Source organism: Pelobates fuscus, chromosome 7, assembly GCF_036172605.1.
Source record: "Pelobates fuscus isolate aPelFus1 chromosome 7, aPelFus1.pri, whole genome shotgun sequence".
In the NCBI taxonomy this organism is placed as follows: domain Eukaryota; kingdom Metazoa; phylum Chordata; class Amphibia; order Anura; family Pelobatidae; genus Pelobates; species Pelobates fuscus.
The window spans coordinates 119,077,998-119,097,585 of NC_086323.1; the positions used below are offsets into that span (position 1 = coordinate 119,077,998).

Here is a 19,588-nt window from a genome sequence, read left to right on the forward strand (position 1 = left end):
CTCATTTCTTCAAACGGATGTGTGAATAACTCCTCTGACATACCAAGTAAAGCGGCTGTGGTGCTAGTTTTGGTGGTGGCGGCAGGCGGGTGAGTGGTATCTTTAGAGGTGCCTGAAGCTAAGCTGGAGGAGAATGGTGCGTCAAGGTTCCGAGCGGAAGCTGTAGAAGATTGGGTGTCCTGTGTTAGCCAGTCAACTATGTCCTCAGAACTTTTCAAGTTCAGGGTACGTGGCCTCTGAAAACTGGGCATTATTCTAGGGCCAAAGGGAATCACAGCACCACGACTACGATGGCCCCTGCCGGGTGGCCTGCCTCTGCCTGTCACTTTTTGGGGGATTAGTGGTACTATGCGTGCAAGCTACTGTGAGACCAGATATGAGTGTCAATGTGCAATGGCAGAGGTCTGCAGAGTACACGCTGAAGGCCTGACACACCTGCTTTAAGGACACTGACTGCTATTAGCTTACACGGGAAAACTTTTTTTCTTTGTAAAAGCACGTTATAGAGACACCAGATATGAGTGGCAACTGTCAAGGTACACTGGCAGGGGTCTGCAGGGCACACGCTCAAGGAAGGCCTGACACACCCGCTTTAAGGACACTGACTGCTATTAGCTTACACTGGAAAACTTTTTTCTTTGTAAAAGCACGCTATAGAGACACCAGATATGAGTGCCAACTGTCAAAGTACACTGGCAGGGGTCTGCAGGGCACACGCTCAAGGAAGGCCTGACACACCCGCTTTAAGGACACTGACTGCTATTAGCTTACACTGGAAAACTTTTTTTCTTTGTAAAAGCACGCTATAGAGACACCAGATATGAGTGGCAACTGTCAAAGTACACTGGCAGGGGTCTGCAGGGCACACGCTCAAGGAAGGCCTGACACACCCGCTTTAAGGACACTGACTGCTTACACTGGAAAGCTTACACTGCAAAACTTTTTTTCTTTGTAAAAGCACGCTATAGAGACACCAGATATGAGTGGCAACTGTCAAAGTACACTGGCAGGGGTCTGCAGGGCACACGCTGAAGGAAGGCCTGACACAGCCGCTTTAAGGACACTGACTGCTATTAGCTTACACTGGAAAAAAAAAATTATTTGTATAAGCACGCTATAGAGACACCAGATATGAGTGGCAACTGTCAAGGTACACTGGCTGGGGTCTGCAGGGCACACGCTGAAGGAAGGCCTGACACACCCGCTTTAAGGACACTGACTGCTATTAGCTTACACTGCAAAACTTTTTTTCCTTTGTAAAAGCACGCTATAGAGACACCAGATATGAGTGGCAACTGTCAAAGTACACTGGCAGGGGTCTGCAGGGCACACGCTGAAGGAAGGCCTGACGCACCCGCTTTAAGGACACTGACTGCTATTAGCTTACACTGGAAAACTCGTTCTCTTTGCAAAAGTACGCTATAGAGACACCAGATATGAGTGGCAACTGTCAAAGTACACTGGCAGGGGTCTGTGGGGCACACGCTGAAGGAAGGCCTGACACACCCGCTTTAAGGACACTGACTGCTATTAGCTTACACTGGAAAACTTTTTTCTTTGCAAAAGCATGCTATAGAGACACCAGATATGAGTGGAAACTGTCAAAGTACGCTGGCAGGGGTCTGCAGGGCACACGCTCAAGGAAGGCCTGACACACCCGCTTTAAGGACACTGACTGCTATTAGCTTACACTGGAAAACTTTTTTTCTTTGCAAAAGCACGGTATAGAGACACCAGATATGAGTGGCAACTGTCAAGGTACACTGGCAGGGGTCTGCAGGGCACACGCTGAAGGAAGGCCTGACACACCCGCTTTAAGAACACTGACTGCTATTAGCTTACACTGGAAAACTTTTTTTCTTTGTAAAAGCACGCTATAGAGACACCAGATATGAGTGGCAACTGTCAAAGTACACTGGCAGGGGTCTGCAGGGCACACGCTCAAGGTAGGCCTGACCCACCCACTTTAAGGACACTGACTGCTATTAGCTTACACTGGAAAACTTTTTTTATTTGTAATAGCACGCTTCAGAGACACCAGATATGAGTGGCAACTGTCAAAGTACACTGGCAGGGGTCTGCAGGGCACACGCTGAAGGAAGGCCTGACACACCCGCTTTAAGGACACTGACTGCTATTAGCTTACACTGGAAAACTTTTTTTCTTTGCAAAAGCACGCTATAGAGACACCAGATATGAGTGGCAACTGTCAAGGTACACTGGCAGGGGTCTGCAGGGCACACGCTGAAGGAAGGCCTGACACACCCGCTTTAAGGACACTGACTGCTATTAGCTTACACTGGAAAACTTTTTTTCTTTGTAAAAGCACACTATAGAGACACCAGATATGAGTGGTGACACTGACTGGGCAAATGGGCACAGGATCCACTGTGAGCCTGACACAGAAGCTGGCAGGCAACTAACTGCTATTGAATCTATTACAGTTAAAAAAAAATATTCTCTTTTTAAATGTCAAGCATAAGCTATTGTGACACCAGTGAGTGAGTAATGGCACTGGGCAAATGGGCACAGTATGTACTGTGAGCCTGACACAGAAGCTGGCAGGCAGGCAACTGCAATTATATTACACAAAAAAAATAAATAAAAAAAAAAGCAGACTGATGTTCTAGCCCTAAAAAGGGCTTTTGGGGGTGCTGTTCTTACAGCAGTGATCAGATGAGTCCTTCAGGATTGTAGTGGACACTGAATACCCTAGCCTAGCTATCAATTTCCCTATCTAATCATCAGCAGCTACACTTTCCCTCCTCTCACTAAGCATGCAGCTTCAGAATGAATCTAAAATGGAACCTGGGAGGGAGGTGGGAGGGTGTGGAAGGGAGGGTCTGCTGCTAATTTGCTGGAATGTGTCTGCTGACCGTGAGGCACAGGGTCAAAGTTTGCTCAATGATGACGAATAGGGGGCGGATCGAACCGCCCATGTGGTCGCCCGCGGCGGCGAACGCGAACACGCTATGTTCGCCGGGAACTATTCGCCGGCGAACAGTTCGATACATCACTAATCACAGGTCTCAAAAGTTCCAAAAAAAGGAAAAAATGGAAAAGAAAAACTCTTCATACAGATTATCAATGGCATAATCAAGCTTCAGATATCGAACTCTTAGAAACTTTTCAAAAGAAGAAACCTAATTAAATAATTTTCTAGTAAAAAAAAGCATTGCAAAGAGAAGTGATGAAGAAGCGAAAAAAGTAAATAGTATAGAAAAGGGAAACAAAATATAGAGAGAAGAAGGACAGGGGAAGAGAGAGAAAGAGTTTGAGTCCCTGTATCATCCAACTTGTCAAACAAAGCAGCCCAAGCTCTCCAGCAAACCCAAAGAAGAGTGTAAGGCCCAAGCTCTCCAGCAAACCCAAAGAAGAGTGTAAGGCCCAAGCTCTCCAGCAAACCCAGAGAAGAGTGTAAGGCCTATTGAGATATGCCTAAAAAATTAGCAGTATCTATTGTGGTTATCCATTTTGTCCATATTGCCATATATGTTTGAGTATGACCAGAGGTGCTGAATGTGAGCGTCGCCATTGTCTTGAAGTCTTCCATCCTGTAGTACCAAAGCCACAATAGCAGTGTGTCTGGTTTACCCTACATCGAGGAATAAAGTGTTTAGTAATATTCAACTGATTTTTTTTTTTTTACCTTAGGTCACCACAGAGTTTACCACAAAGGTCGCCACAGAGGCATGGGGTAGAATGAACCTCCAGCTGAAATGGAGGATGATGTTCAGTGAATTGTTTGATTTGTTTGTCATGTATTCTTTCCCAGAACTAAATTATCTTTGGGCAATCCCACCATGTATGGCCCAAGGTGCCGGGGCATCATGGCATCTCCAACATCCACAATCCTGAGAGAAATCAAACTTGAATAGGGCCTGTGGAGTTCTATACCACAGAGATGGGAACTGTGAAGGAATGCCCCATCACTTGGTTCGGTTGTAATAATTTTCCCCGGTTCGTTTGTTCATACAAAATTACCCTGGTTCAGTTCCTGAACGAAGACCACCCCAACATCTAATTAGAATGTGAAACCTCAACGGAAACTATTACTAAAAGGCTCCCCAGGGCCATCTTGTGTACTGAATGCAGGCAGCGGTACCTGGTTATTTTAGTGAAACTTATTTCGGCAAGGCACTCCCACGAACACGGGTGAATATGGAACTGTTGCTCGTTCAACTTCCCAAGCACCTATACGAATGGTGTTCAGGAGATATAAGCTATCAAATAGGGGGAACATTCGACACCTAAAAGCGTTCGCATATTATGTATGTTTTTCCTATAAAAACACTTGAACTGAGGCTGGCTGTTGCCACAATTTCCCTGGAACTGTTTTGGGCTTTTACTTCATGGACGGCCGGTCAAAAGTGTACCTTGATGGAAAATCCAAACCTCCAAACCAATCTGAGTGCTTTTTGGATATGATAAGCACTCAGATGAGAGCTATCCGGGCATGTGACTCTCGAGGGGTTTCTATGTATTTTGGGGGTACTTTTGGGGTGTTCAAAATTTTTATATTTTTTTGTACCTGGGAGATAATTGAGTTTTCCTGACTCAATTATCTCTCAGGCACAGGGAAGGAGTTTACTGTATGTATAAATTGAGAGTGCTTGCCTGCATTAAACAGATCTACTCCCAGCATTCAGTCTCGACTAATGTGTGGGGGGGAAAGGAGATACCAGTGATATTTACTTTGATGAGTGTTGGAGCTACGTTATTTTGTGAAAGGGAATCCGTGGTGGCGATATACTGGCGGTCCGCCACAGGAACTTATAGGAGGAGTCCTGTATTTTTCTCAGCAGGGAGCAATGGTGCACTAAATAAAAAATATTGTTCAATTGGGGAGCAAATAATATGTTTTTTAAGGCTATCTACCACAGAAATTAGGTATAAGATAATTACTTGGGTGCTGAAGGCTGGAGTACAGAAAAGAGACTCCATGCTACAGAGGGTCAGTATTGAGGCACAATGCCTCTAAGCTTGACAAGTGCTGTACAATGTAATGGCGCTGTGTGAAGTCTGTCAATAAGCAATGATCTGGTAATACCGAAATTGTTGCATAAAATTAGGGGCAGATCCTTGTATAAAATTTTGCTATGGTTAAATTATATGATGGGCCTGGGGTATCATGCATAAAAAATAATGCATGGAAGGCTTTGGTTCCAACCCAGGAGGCAATAAGGAATTTAAAAACAGTAGAGTTAATGGCGAGGGAAAAGAGATTAAGTCCAAGGCTTGCTCCAGGAAATGCCAGACAGTCAAAGTTGCCTTTATGAAAGAGTTGGTGGTATCCAAACATCTACTAACCAGCTTTCCAACCAACAAAATGCCAGTAAAGGGCTAACGGGGGCACACACATAGCTAACGGGGGCACACACATACACTACACTACTGTAAGGGTACAACAAACGACCAGCTGAGGATCCAGAACACAGGCAGCAAGTCAGGTTAACTGAACAGTAACAATGTGAACCTAACACCCTAATGATTCCTTTCTATAACCCTTCCCCAGGTTAGGTTTATGTTACTAATATGTTAATAATGTTATATATACAGGATGGTTACATTGACACACACGAGCGACATGTAGGCAACAAAGCCCATAGACGTGGGACATGTACTCTGGTTAAGCAACCTAGTCCTACGAACTGACTTCCTTAACTCCAACGCAGGGTGACTATAAAACAGTTTGTGGGCATACGGAATAGCTTGTCGTATCTGCTAAAGGGACACAAACAGCTGTTCTTTAAACCTTGAACACAGAGCACACGATCCACTGGCACACCACTAGTGTGAAATTGCAAATGTTATAAGCTGTAATGCTCAGAGATGTGCAAACAAAGAACAACAATGTATGCGAACACAACCCAGTGAATAAAAGATAATATAATATGATACAAAGCAAACCAGGACTTCCCTTAATGTTTCAGGTGAAGTATCCCGATAACTCCCCGAAGACTTCCTCTTGTCTTCAATAGATATATGCACATAGATAGGGGAAAATCTGCTAAATATGAGTAGAATAAAAAAACATAGCGTTTAACTGTGTGGGGATTGGCACTGTTTAATAGTTACAATTGGTCACTCACAGATTTGCAGAATTTTAAAAGCCTTGAGTGATATCTTTCAGTGTCCAGTATGTTGTCCCTCCTCACAGGTTCCTCACAGAGCAGGATGTATGTATCTCAAAAGAAAAAGATATATACACAAATGTAGTACACTTCCAGAGTTGGATAAAAAAGTATTTAATGACTTACATATCAGTATAAAATAAACGGCTTGTCACCGTGCACGTCCTACGCGTTTCGTCCTGGATATGGACTTCCTCAGGGACTTAGTGCAGTAAAGTGCAGAAGTAAAGATAGCAGCATAAAACATATCCCCCCTCCCAGTCCTTATAGGGACAACATACTGGACACTGAAAGATATCACTCAAGGCTTTTAAAATTCTGCAAATCTGTGAGTGACCAATTGTAACTATTAAACAGTGCCAATCCCCACACAGTTAAACGCTATGTTTTTTTATTCTACTCATATTTAGCAGATTTTCCCCTATCTATGTGCATGCATGCATGCTCAGAGATGTAACTGATATATGGATGTCATACAATGTTATAGTATGGATAATCTCATATTTATTGCTGTTTTATGCACTGATAAATATCCTTCAATAAAAACAATATATATGGAAGAAAAAAAAAATACCAATAACGGTCTGCCAACTTGGACACCCTCTATGTAGTTTAACTTTGTAAGTAACTTTCTTGTTTCTTCTCACCAATTTCTCTTGCTCTTCCAATTACTAATCTTACTCACGTGAGATATTTGCCCAACCTGTATCAAAAATCTAATTTTCTAAAAAAAATAATGTCCTTTCTTTCACCTCCTTACACTGGTGATGAAATCATCCTACCTCCCATCTACTTACCCTGGAGGTATTGTCATTCTTCCTCCCATCACCTTACACTGGTGGTAAAGTGTTCCTTACTCATACCTCCTTACCCTGGTGGCAAAGTAGTTATTCCTTCTATCTCCTTACCGTGGTGGCAAAGTGGTTATTCCTCCTATCTCCTTACCCTGGTGGTAAAGTGGTTATTCCTCCTATCTCCTTACCGTGGTGGCAAAGTGGTTATTCCTCCTATCTCCTTACCCTGGTGGTAAAGTGGTCCTTTATCCCATCTTCTTACACTGGTGGTAAAGTGGTCCTTACTCGCACTTCCTTACCCTGGTGGCAAAGTGGTTATTCCTCCTATCTCCTTACCATGGTGGTAAAGTGGTCCTTTCTCCCATCTCCTTACCCTGGCGGTAAAGTGGTTATTCATCTCATCTCCTTACTCAGTTTGTGTAGTTGTCCATCCTCTTAACCCCTTAAGGACACATGACATGTGTGACATGTCATGATTCCCTTTCATTCCAGAAGTTTGGTCCTTAAGGGGTTAACTCAGTATCTTGATGGTATAGTGGTTCTTCTTCCTATCTGCTTACCCTGGTAGTATAGCCATCCTTCCTACCATCTCCTTACTCTGATAGTGTAGTGTGATGCGGTTTGTGTGTGGAAGCGGCTTTGTGTCAGTCTTCTCTCATACGTTCTCGTTCATGCAGTTCTCCCAGCAAACTCATGTTGTGAAGCTCCAGTTGATAGAGGAGATAGGAATATGACATCATATCTTCCCAACTCTCATCAACTGCTGCTTTATTTGGTCTGCAGTGGAAGCAGGATGTAGTGAGAGAAGCTATATTGCAGGCAGCCCATGGCCATCAACTTTGTTTTTGAATGAATTATTGATTAGATGACATCTTAACAACTATTGCAATATGTAATAACACATTGTTTACTCTAAAAATTATTATGGCGTTTGCAATACATGGCTATTAGTTTGTAATCTTCACTTTGCTCAGTTCAATTATTCTGAGCAATTATTTGCTTTTTTTTTTTTTTTTTTTTTAAGCGACATTATTAACACATCTTCAGTGGATTTGGTTTTGACCTAAATAATTTGCAATATTTTTTTTATCATCACTTAGTTCTGCATTGTTTTGTTAAAAAAAGGGGAAAATGAGAGGAGTGGATACTGACCTTGCCTTGAACATTTTCATATGATGCTGGGCTCACCAGTGAAAAACAGATCACAAAAACATCCTAAAAAAAAATTAAATTTGTGAATTAGCAGTTATTGAATTCAGTTAATTGTAGTGAAATGGAAAAACTGAATTTTTTTTAAAATTTTAGGCAAAAATATCTGATTTGGCAAAATTCTACAAGAGCTATAATTACCTGCAATTTTGTTTTTTTTTATTTAGAGCAATTTGCTCTTTAAATAATAAAGCCCAATGCAGTGTTTTCCTTGTTTTGGCATGGCTTCTTAAAAATTGAAATTACATATAAAAAAAATCTTAAATAAACACGAATCACAAGGGGAAATGAAGCGGATAGAAATTAGGGGAAAGCTAATTATTTGTCATTCATGCAGGTTAAACAATTTAAAGTCACCTGTACTGCACTGGTCAGATCAATATCAGCGACACAGCTTACCACTGGCCCATGGAAACCTGCACAAATCATAACAAAATATTATCACCATCTAGTACCCATTGTTTCTTTTTTTGGTGCACTTACTGTTTGTGGGTATGAGAGGGGCCTCAGTTTGTCATAGTCTTCCTGCCCCGCTGTATCCCATAAGCCCAAGTTCAATGCTTTTCCATCAACCATCAAGTTAGCCGCATAGTTATCAAAACTATACAAAAATAAATTAAAAAAATAGATAACTAAATCTCAAGCAGTTAGCATGGAGTGAATATCTAGACAACACTTCTAGTGTCTCCCTTCTCTCAAGACATGACACTCAAGACTTGACAGTCAGAACTCTGACCCAAGTCATTTTATTAATACATTTGATACTTTTATTGATATTAATAGGTTTTTAGGGAAAATATGTCTTAAGAAATGTTTTAAAGGGAAAGACAATATAATCCAAATGGATAATACTGGGGAAGACACTCATTTTATACATACATCCTTAAAGAATCCATCCACTTTTTATCCCATACATTTAAAATCTGTGAATATGAAGGTATTAGAGAAGGCCTGTACAAAAGATATTAAACAGTTAAAGAATAACAATCATAAATATAAAAACAATTTAACTATTAATGAAAAAAAAGGCTATGAAAGATCTGAAATCTGACCCAATCTATATTAGGTTTATGTATTAAACTAGCTGATAAGGGGGTGGGATTGTCTTAATGAATAAGGTCCAATATTTGAAAGAAATTGTGAACCAGAGGGACTTAGTATGTAAAAAGTCTAAAAATCCTAAAACAGAGGATTTGTTGCCATGCCAGATAAATAAAAAGATATCATCTATATACCTCCAATAGAGGACAAGGATCTTTGCCCAGCCATGTGCAGAATTTCTCCCAATATGCCATAACTAAATTGGCATAGCTGGGCACGAACCTGGTCCCCATAGTAAAGTTTTGGTTTGTAATGGGAACACCAGGCTTGCAGTGCATCCAGTTTAGGGAGTATGCTACGGATGTTGCAGTGCCTTTTTTAGTGGGGAGATTAGGACTAGAATTAGCTGGGGGACCAGGGTTAGACTCTACATCATTTGCAAGGGCAAGTAACATAAGGAATAGGAATTTATACATACTATTTTCACCATATAATGAATTGGATACTTTATAATTTAGTGAGGTGGGGGTAGGAGGGCTATTTTGTATAACTCTCCACCAGCACTCAGCAGATAAGTTACAGGAACAGAGCATGCCATGGTGTATCATAATTTGTGTTCCAGTTTGAGGTGTGTGCTTATGCTGGTAGTGATGTGAACAAAATTGGATTGAGAAAAAAATCAGTCTTCCAGAAGTCTACCTGTTGCAAAGGGCAGTGGGACAGCTGATTGAGCTCTGAGTTCTTTGCTGGATTGGGTATGTTTAAAAATATATATATTTTTTTATAGTTCTCTCTCTGTATTATATATCATTGTTTATTTCTGTATTACTACTTGCTTAAGTCTAATTGTACATATTATCTCTGTGGCGCCACCTTTTTCTACTTCCTTATACATTTATATATTGGAGTTGTAAGGGCAGAATTGACATCAAAGTATATTACCCGATATAACTAAATATGGCGAACGGAGTTCCCCTTTATAATTACAGTACCTGTGTTGCTATGCGGTTATCTATGACGCCAGACATTGCGATGGCTGTACGCAACGTCAGGGCATCGTTACTAGGTAACCGTTGGCTTGTGAGTGAACTGATCGAGATGGACATATTAACCCGGAAGTACATATGACATCCTCACATTGGGAAGTCATAACGTAACGGCAGGGACGTAACCCGGAAGCAAATCTAAACAAAGAATACCAGACCCGGAAACAGAATGCTGTGTGGCAAGCCAGGAGATGGCTCCAATTTTTAATTATCATCTGGGACATATATAAGGACATACTCAGCAGGATAAGGTATACACCTGAAGAAGACCTAACGGTCGAAATGTGGATTGCATGCTGACTTATTTTTATCTACTTTTTATTGCAGTGTATGCATAGATTCATAGATTGTTTTTAATAATTAATTTTATCTGTTGGAATAAAAGTATTTTTCTCCTATTATCATGCTCTACATCTGATCCATATTAGGAGGATATCAAGAGTGGGGGGCAACAGCTAAACTGTCACGGCTAGTAATGTGGTCCAGCACGCAGAAACTATGTAAACATATACATAAGTAAGAAAAGGAAAATAACAGGATAGAGCGTAAACCGGACCTTAGAATGGCCGGACTAATACGCTAGAGACAGAGAATGGTCAAAGGGAAAGCCGAGGTCAAGGAAGCCAGAAAATACTCAATACCGATAAAACAAGCCAAGTCAGGGAAACCAGAGATCAGGATAACCAGGGAAACGCCAAGGATCAGGATATCAGGAAATCAGAAACACGGAAATAGCACTCTCGGGAAACCAGGAAACTGAAACCACGACAGGGCAAAGTACTGGGGTGAATTAGGGGTTTAAATACCCCTCTCTAAGCTATGATTGGTCAGAGGGCGACCTCTGACCCCAGAACGTGCGTGTGCGTTGACGTCGTGACGTCACGCACACGTTAGTATAATTCTCGGGGGCGGGGCTATCCATAGACGCGACCACGTGGTCGGCGCCATATTGGATTCGGGCGTGATGCCCGGAAGAACTAAGTGCGCGGTTCCCGGCTCGCCGACGAGCAGGTAAGCTCGTGTAGTCGGTGCGGTCGTGCCGGTCGGGCACGACCGTGAGGCTCGGCGGGCCGGTGACCGCAACATAAACATTTCTGCCATCTACATGCCATTATAGTCATAGCCTACTATAAGTGGCTCTGCATATTGTGTGTTTAATTTGTTTTAGTCAGAAGTCTCTGACTGTTTGGTTTACTAGCCAACCAATCAAAGCGCTCTTGGTCATATTTAAAACCGTGGGAAGTTTTCCCATGCTTTTCGTTAACTGTCATAATGTGGAAAAGTCTATACAAGTTACTTTCCCCGCATTGAGCACTCATTCTGCCACGAGTCCTCCATGACTGAAGATGGATTATTTTTTATTGCGGCATGTTTTTATTTTTTCCAGTGTTTTTTTTTTTCAATTTTAATTTATGGAGTCAGTTACTATGGATTTTTATTTGGCCTTTTTTGGTGGTGAAGAAGAGAAGAATTGGAACATGAAGACTTCTTATTTTAAGTATAATTTTTATCAATATGCTTTTTATTTTAGGGGGTGGCTAGGGGATTGGAGACCATTAATTTTGCCAAGTGAGTGTACAATAGTTCCCCCCCCCTATTTAATAAATGTTAAGGAAGGAACCCACCGGAATGGCTGGGGGCAGGAAGAGGGCACAATAGGTCTCTTGACTTTATTCTATATATATAAACCCCCACCCATGCCATCAGGTAATAGGTCCCCCCCTTTAAAATTTAAAGTAGCCTCCTCCCAATGCCCACAGGTGGGAGCACGGAGGAGAGGTGGACTATGCCCCCACTGTTATTTCACAGGAACCATCCCCATGTTTTTAAGGTTTAGAAGATATGCCCACCTGCCATATGGCAGTTGTAGGCATGTGGAGGTACATTAACTAAATTTTATCAATATGGGGTTCTTGTTGACCCCATATGATTTTTTTATTTTACTATTTTTATATGGAGGCTGGCTAGAAAGTTCTGGGAGTCACCACATAACTAACCCTTGTGCTGCAAAGTGTTTTTTTTTTTTTTAACTATTTGCCCACTAGCTGCTAGTGCTGTCAGCGGGCCAATAGATTGGCTATTTTGTTTAATGAGTTGAAGCCTAAGGGCCAAGTTTAAATCCATTTGGTCCAGGTTGCAGCCGCCCATTGGTGTTAGGTCCGGCTGAAATCTAGACCAATTTCAGTCTTTTTCAAGGTCTAAATCACAAAAAATAGACTTTGGAGTCCGAATGGCCCAGTATGCAGCTCAATGGTTTTGCCCCATTCAGACTTTAGTGAATAACCCTGTATGTGTATAATAATTATAACAATAGTGTTTATCTAATATAAAATGAACTGTGGAATAAACAGTTATGTAAATAAATATGGGACAGACTCATATAAAGAAATAAATCACCCAAGAAGATCATTAGCTTTCCTGAAGGGATGAGTTTTTAAGGACTTCTCCAATGAATAGTGGAAGGTTTTAATATAATAAGGTAAGGAATATCACATGAATTGGTAAACATACTCATAATCATATATGAATTTAGCCACATAATTTAATTAAATACATAACAAACTATTAATATACTCAAGCGATGTGCTTATGTGTGTAAACTATTGTTCATACAAGTTTTATATACCCCCAGTCTTGTGATATGTATGTTTCCCATGTAGGTACTTTTACTCCACATTGCAATCAGATAATGATTTCATCTAATGCCAATACATGCATACAAATACTCTATTAAAATGTACAGGGCAAATACATTTAGAAGGTATAAGTTACTTAAGCACTCAATACTAAACTAAATGCTAAATACTCACATGGTTGGGATATATTCCCCAGGGAAAGAATTGTGTGCATAACTCATCAAGATACATGTTTTCCCCACAGCTCTGTAAGAAACAACAACATTAGCATTATAGTTAGTACTCATACCCCAAAACAAAGTCGGGTCACTGAAGTTGCTGTGAAGCCAGGGCTGTCCAGCCACTGTCCTACCTTTCATAAGAAAGCATTGCTAGTGCCAATGCATGGGACAATGGCATGTTGTGCCAATAGCAGAGTTTTACTCTACGAGTTTCTTGGGAGAAAATTCCTCAGAATGGTAATGTTTTTGGCTGCAGAGTTAAAACGAGTGAGACGTGGCACCCAGAACATTTAAATTAGATGAAGTGGTCTGGGTGCCTATAGTATCCCTTTAATCCATTGCAAAATTGTATCACTTTTGAAGGTAAGACTGCGCCCAGACACTCTTATTACCATAACAACTTCAGTGAGCTTAAAATATTTACATTAATTTATGGAAATTAATCAAGACAATCAAGCAATCAGGAACTCTCACAACCAACTTAGACTGAGCCCTTTCTCATCCCAGGCCTGCTCCCAGTTTTGTGTAGACCAGAAGTCTGTTGATAGCTGCACATAGACTCACTATGAAGCTGGCCTATGTGTCAGCTGATAGCAGACTTAGTACACTCCAATCAGCTTTTAGAGCAATTTTACTCATCTTATGTTTTACCTTTTTTGCCAGGGTGTAGCTCTTTCTCTGACATCTGATAATCAGCTAGCTTGAAACTTTAATGGAGATGAATTAATAAGTTCTGAAAAGAGTATTTTTTTAGGGGTTGGAGCAGTTCAATGCCTTTAACGCCTCGGGACAGTTACTAAATGTTGATTGTATTTGAAAATCGAGAAATAAATGCCCAATAGAAAGAAAAAATGAGGATTAGTTAAAATGTTATATAATATTTAGATATATTTATATATTACTGTCAAACTGGGTAAAAAGAAAAGAAAAGATAAAGAAATTCCTCAACAGCGTTTCGCAAGGCCTCACTACAGAAGAAGGTCAATGACACTAGTGAGGGATGTGACGGAAACGGGGGTGGAAGAGACACAATATGTTAGAAATGGGGGCTCTTAAGACACACGGGGGTGAAAGATATACTGTATTGTGATATTAATATATATATATATATATATGTATATATATATATATATATATACATATATATATATATATATATATATATATATATATATATTTATATCAAAATACACGTAGAACGAAATAATATATATATCTATATACATAAATATATACGTATATATCACTATATATATATACCTATATATAAATAAAAATATTTAAAAAAAATTATATATATATATATATATATATATATATACATATAAACACATACGTATATATATATATATATATATATATATATATACACATATATTGATTCTACACATATATTTATGTAATATTTTTACATAATTAGGTATCTTAATTAATTAATACAATTAGCGGGACCTGCCTGACAACCCATGCCGAAAGTATAGGGAATTTAATTTGCTAGCACTATATTTAACCCTATAACTTTCCAAGACACCATAAAACCTGTACATGGGGGGTACTGTTTTACTTGGGAGACTTAGCTGAACACAAATATTAGTGTTTCAAAACAGTAAAATTTATTACAACGATGATATTGCCAGTAAAAGTGAAGTTTTTTGCATTTTTCATGCACAAACAGCACTTACACGGACGATATTATTGCTCTGATTCTTTTTACTGTTTTGAAACACAAATATTTGTGTTCAGCGAAGTCTCCCAAGTACAACAGTACCCCTCATGTACAGGTTTTATGGTGTTTTCAAAAGTTACAGCGTCAAATATAAGGCTTGTGTTTCATTTTTTTCACATTAAAATTCGCCAGATTGCTTACGTTGCCTTTGTGACCCTATGGTAGCCCAAGAATGAAAATTACTCCTATGATGGCATACCATTTGCAATAGTAGACAACCCAAGGTATTGCAAATGTGGTATGTCCAGTCTTTTTTAGTTGCCACTTAGTCACAAACACTGGCCAAAATTTGCGTTTTTTGCATTTTTCACACACAAACAGATACTAACGCTAACTTTGGCCAGTGTTTGTGACCAAATGGCTACTAAAAAAGACTGGACATACCCCATTTACAATGCCCTGGGTTGTCTACTATTGCAAATGGTATGCCATTATGGGTGTAAATTTATTTCCTGGGCTACTATACAGTCTCAAAGGCAACGTAACCAATCTGGCGAATTTCAATGTCAAATGTAACACGCTATATTTGACCATGTAACTCCCCAAAACACCATAAAACCTATACATAGGGGGTACTGTTTTACACGTGAGACTTTGCTGAATACGTGTATTTTATTTTTTTATGTGTATTTTATTGCAGTAAAAGCAAACAGTATTATGACATTAACAGTTAAAATGTCATGTAGAACTAAAAAAATAACATTTCTTATTTTCTCCCATTTTTTTTCATATTAAATTATGTTTCATAGCTAAATATTTGATATTAAATGAAAGCCCGTTTTCCCTTGAATAAAATGATATATAATAAGGGGGGGTGCATTTAATATGAAAGAGGTGAATTACGGTTGGACAGACATATAGCGCAAATGCCAGGTTTTGTTTACGTTTTGTTCTGTTCACAACGTGTACATTTGGCTCAGTCCTTAAGTGGTTAAATAATCTGTGAAACTTTGCATTTATACTGAAAGATTACGGGTACATATTACAAATTTGGCAGCACAATACAAGCATGCGCAATGACTTTGAACTTGTAGAGCTCAGACTTGTTGGAAAATGCGATGACCAATATGATTCTATTAGGTGATCTCTTGGAAACCAAGAAATCAACTAATAAAATCCTATAGGTCATCACAGTTTTCCCCTAGTTAATATAAAACTAACTTATCACTCCTTATTCCTCTCCAGAATTCCATAAATATTTCTCTATAGAAATAGGGAATAAGAGAGTAAGAACCGACACTACGGTGCACATGCTGCATAATGTTATTAAAATAATAATCTAAAGCCCATTATTACTTCCACATCCATTTCTGTTTTAGGGATAAGCTGTGTAGGTGTCTATTTCCACCAAGTGTATTTGTGGAGTGGGATACTGTACTTAATGCTGAAGACTATCTTGTCTTTTTTTATCTTCTGTTTTGTCTTTGAAGCAGAAACTGTACATTTAAATGATGCAATTTTCAGTAATTTGCATCTTTTTTTTTTTTTAATTCTTTATTTTTGCAGTGTGGGTAGTTACAGCCAAGTGTGCTATGCCATTACAGCGTCAGCAGACAAATCATCATCATACATAGTGTTACATTTGCGTGGCATGGAAATACTTTGCACTATATATTTTTTGAAACAAAAAAAAACAAGATAAAGTAGATTAGACATACCGTATATACTCGAGTATAAGCCGACCCGAATATAAGCCGAGGCCCCTAATTTTACCCCCAAAAATTGGGAAAACGTATTGACTCGAGTATAAGACTAGGGTGGGAAATGAAGCAGCTACTGGTAAATTTCTAAATAAAATTAGATCCTAAAAAAATTATATTAACTGAATATTTATTTACAGCGTGTGTATATAATGAATGCAGTGTGTATATGAATGCAGTGTGTGTGTATGCAGTGTGTATGAGTGCAGTGTGTATATAATGAATGGAGTGCAGTGTGTGTATATGAGTGCAGTGTGTGTATAATGAATGCAGTGCAGTGTGTGTATGAGTGCAGTGTGTGTATGAATGCAGTGTGTATGTATGAGTACAGTGTGTGTGTATATATATGAGTGCAGTGTGTGTATATGAGTGCAGTGTGTGTGTGTGTGTGTGTGTGTGTGTATGAATGCAGTGTGTGTATGAATGCAGTGTGTATATAATAAATGCAGTGCAGTGTGTGTATATGAGTGCAGTGTGTATGTAGTGTGTGTATATGAGTGCAGTGTGTATATGAGTGTGTATAATGAATGCAGTGCAGTGTGTGTATATGAGTGCAGTGTGTGTATATGAGTGCAGTGTGTATATGAGTGCAGTGTGTATATAATGAATGATGAATGCAGTGTGTATGTGTGAGTGCAGTGTGTGTGTATGAGTGCAGTGTGTATGCAGTGTGTGTATAATGAATGCAGTGCAGTGTGTGTGTATGAGTGCAGTGTGTATGAATGCAGTGTGTATATAATGAATGCAGTGCAGTGTGTGTATGAATGCAGTGTGTGTATGTGTGAGTGCAGTGTGTGTGTGTGTGTGTGTGTGTGTGTGCAGAGCATTGGTGGGGGTTGGGCATTTTATTAAGTATTATTTAATTATTATCTTAATATTTTTTTTTGTTTGTTTGTTTTTAGGTAATTATTTTTTTATTTTATTATTAATTGTATTATTTATTTTTGTTATTATTATTTTAATATTTTTTTTCTTATTATTTGTTTTATTAATATTTTTATTTTTTCGTCCCCCCTCCCTGCCTGTTAGCTGGCCAGGGAGGGGGGCTCTCACTCCCTGGTGGTCCAGTTGATGGGCTGTAGGAGGGGGGCTGGCAGGAAGCTGTAACTTACCTTCACAGCAGCTCCTGTCAGCTCCCTTCTCTCTCCTCCGTCCGTGCAGCTCCCAGGTCAGTTTCCTCTGCATCTCTCGCGGCCGCGCGGAGCGTTGCCACGGTAACCCGTGGCAACGCTCTGACCCCGCGGCTCTCGCGAGAGTTGCAGAGGAAGCCGACCTGGAGTTAAATATCTTTGTTTATGAACCCTAGTCACACCTCCCTGCATGTGACTTGCATAGCCTTCCATAAACACAGCCTTCCGTAAAGAGAGCCCTATTTAGGCTTTCTTTATTGCAAGTTCTGTTTAATTAAGATTTTCTTATCCCCTGCTATGTTACTAGCTTGCTAGACCCTGCAAGAGCCTCCTGTATGTGATTAAAGTTAAATTTAGAGATTGAGATACAATTATTTAAGGTAAATTACATCTGTTTGAAAGTGAAACCAGTTTTTTTTTTCATGCAGGCTCTGTCAATCATAGCCAGGAGAGGTGTGGCTAGGGCTGCATAAACAGAAACAAAGTGATTTAACTCCTAAATGATAGTGAATTGAGCAGTGAAATTGCAGAGGAATGATCTATACACTAAAACTGCTTTATTTAGCTAAAGTAATTTAGGTGACTATAGTGTTCCTTTAAAGTTTTCAAGGGGCGAGTTTAACAGTGCACATATTGCTGTTTAAGTGTCATACACAGTCAGAAAAACAAGTAAAATAATATGCAGGCATTTGAAAGGTGTCTCAAGTAGGAAACTTATGACTGCCAAACTTGGGGTATTTAACAAGGCATAGTATCAATAACAACGTATTAGTCAACTGTAAATAAGGCGTTGCGGTCTGTTGGACTGCATGTCAGTGGGCATATTGGTAAAAAGATAACAAGGGCTACACTCAACCAAAAATCAGGGTGCGAACTGAGCTAGGGTCAGCACTCCCCATATGCATACAATATAAAACAAAATGCTTAAGAACTCACCTTGTTGAAAGTTCAGGCACTTGAGATCTGGGTTGAGGATTAAATGTTGCTGTGCACTTTGATGTTCCATTAAGCTCTGCCTGAACTTTCAACACAGTGAGTGCCTGAGCATTTTTTTTTATTAGTAGGCACATTGGTGTCTCGTCAGGTAAGTCGGAGAAACCGTTTGTCAAGGCAATAATAGGAAACAAGTATATGAGTGATCGGCACTTGTCTCTCAATATAACGTCAATTGTGTATTTAATCACATCTAAATCTAAATAGAATAAAATTTGTGTTCAAGATAGATAGATAGACAGACAGATAGATGATGGATGGATTAATGGATAGATAGATCTTTATGAATATGTATTGTGCTCGAGAAGAGTGTAAGCAGTCCGTGTGTCAAACTGTGCAAAATAAAAGAATGGTAACAGTGGAATGGTAAAGCCATGGTGCTTATGAATGAATGCATGTTCAAGTAAAATAAGACAGAGGAAATAATGGCATAATGTGGGGAAAGCGGGAAAAGTTGTTCTCACCAACATTACCTCCCACTCACACAATGTTACCATTCAGCATGCTACTTACCCATCACCAACCACCACACATTTTATATAATTCATAGCTGGACTAAGAATGGGAATGTGTCTTCACAGCTACAGCTACCACAGTGAATAAAGGTGTACTAACTACAGGTACAAAGTGGAACAGACTGTCCTAAAGGGGAAGTACTAAAAGAAATGACATCAGACTTTTTAATGGGTATTTCCTTCTCACTTAGCGACAGCTGATAGTTTATCACTTCTGACAGCTTTTCAGAAAATAATAGCACACCATTTATGCCAGTTTATTAATGGTGTGTATGCAATACTGTTCAGTGATATAAAAAAAAATGTTTTTCACAATTGTATTTTTTGTTTGTTTTTTACATAATTTAGGTGGAGTGATAAAAAAAAAGTATTTTATATGGTAGGAGGGTATGCCCTTGCACTTTTTGAAAGAAGAAAAGAGGTGGCAAGCATTGATCTAGTCG

At 39.5% G+C, this 19,588-nt stretch overlaps 1 protein-coding gene across 1 annotated transcript in view; it reads right to left on the reverse strand.

Moving 5' to 3' along the window:
• LOC134568161 (ras-related C3 botulinum toxin substrate 1-like) overlaps positions 1 to 19,252 on the reverse strand; it is a 28,876-nt gene extending 9,624 nt beyond the window's left edge. Inside the window, exons 1-4 of the mRNA XM_063426513.1 lie at positions 19,144 to 19,252; positions 13,035 to 13,106; positions 8,621 to 8,738; positions 8,081 to 8,143 (exon numbers count right to left, since the gene is read on the reverse strand). Coding sequence (XP_063282583.1) covers positions 8,081 to 8,143; positions 8,621 to 8,738; positions 13,035 to 13,106; positions 19,144 to 19,178 — 288 coding nt within the window. The 5' untranslated portion in view covers positions 19,179 to 19,252. The remainder of the gene's footprint in view (positions 1 to 8,080; positions 8,144 to 8,620; positions 8,739 to 13,034; positions 13,107 to 19,143) is intronic.
• Between the last annotated feature and the right edge of the window lie 336 nt (positions 19,253 to 19,588).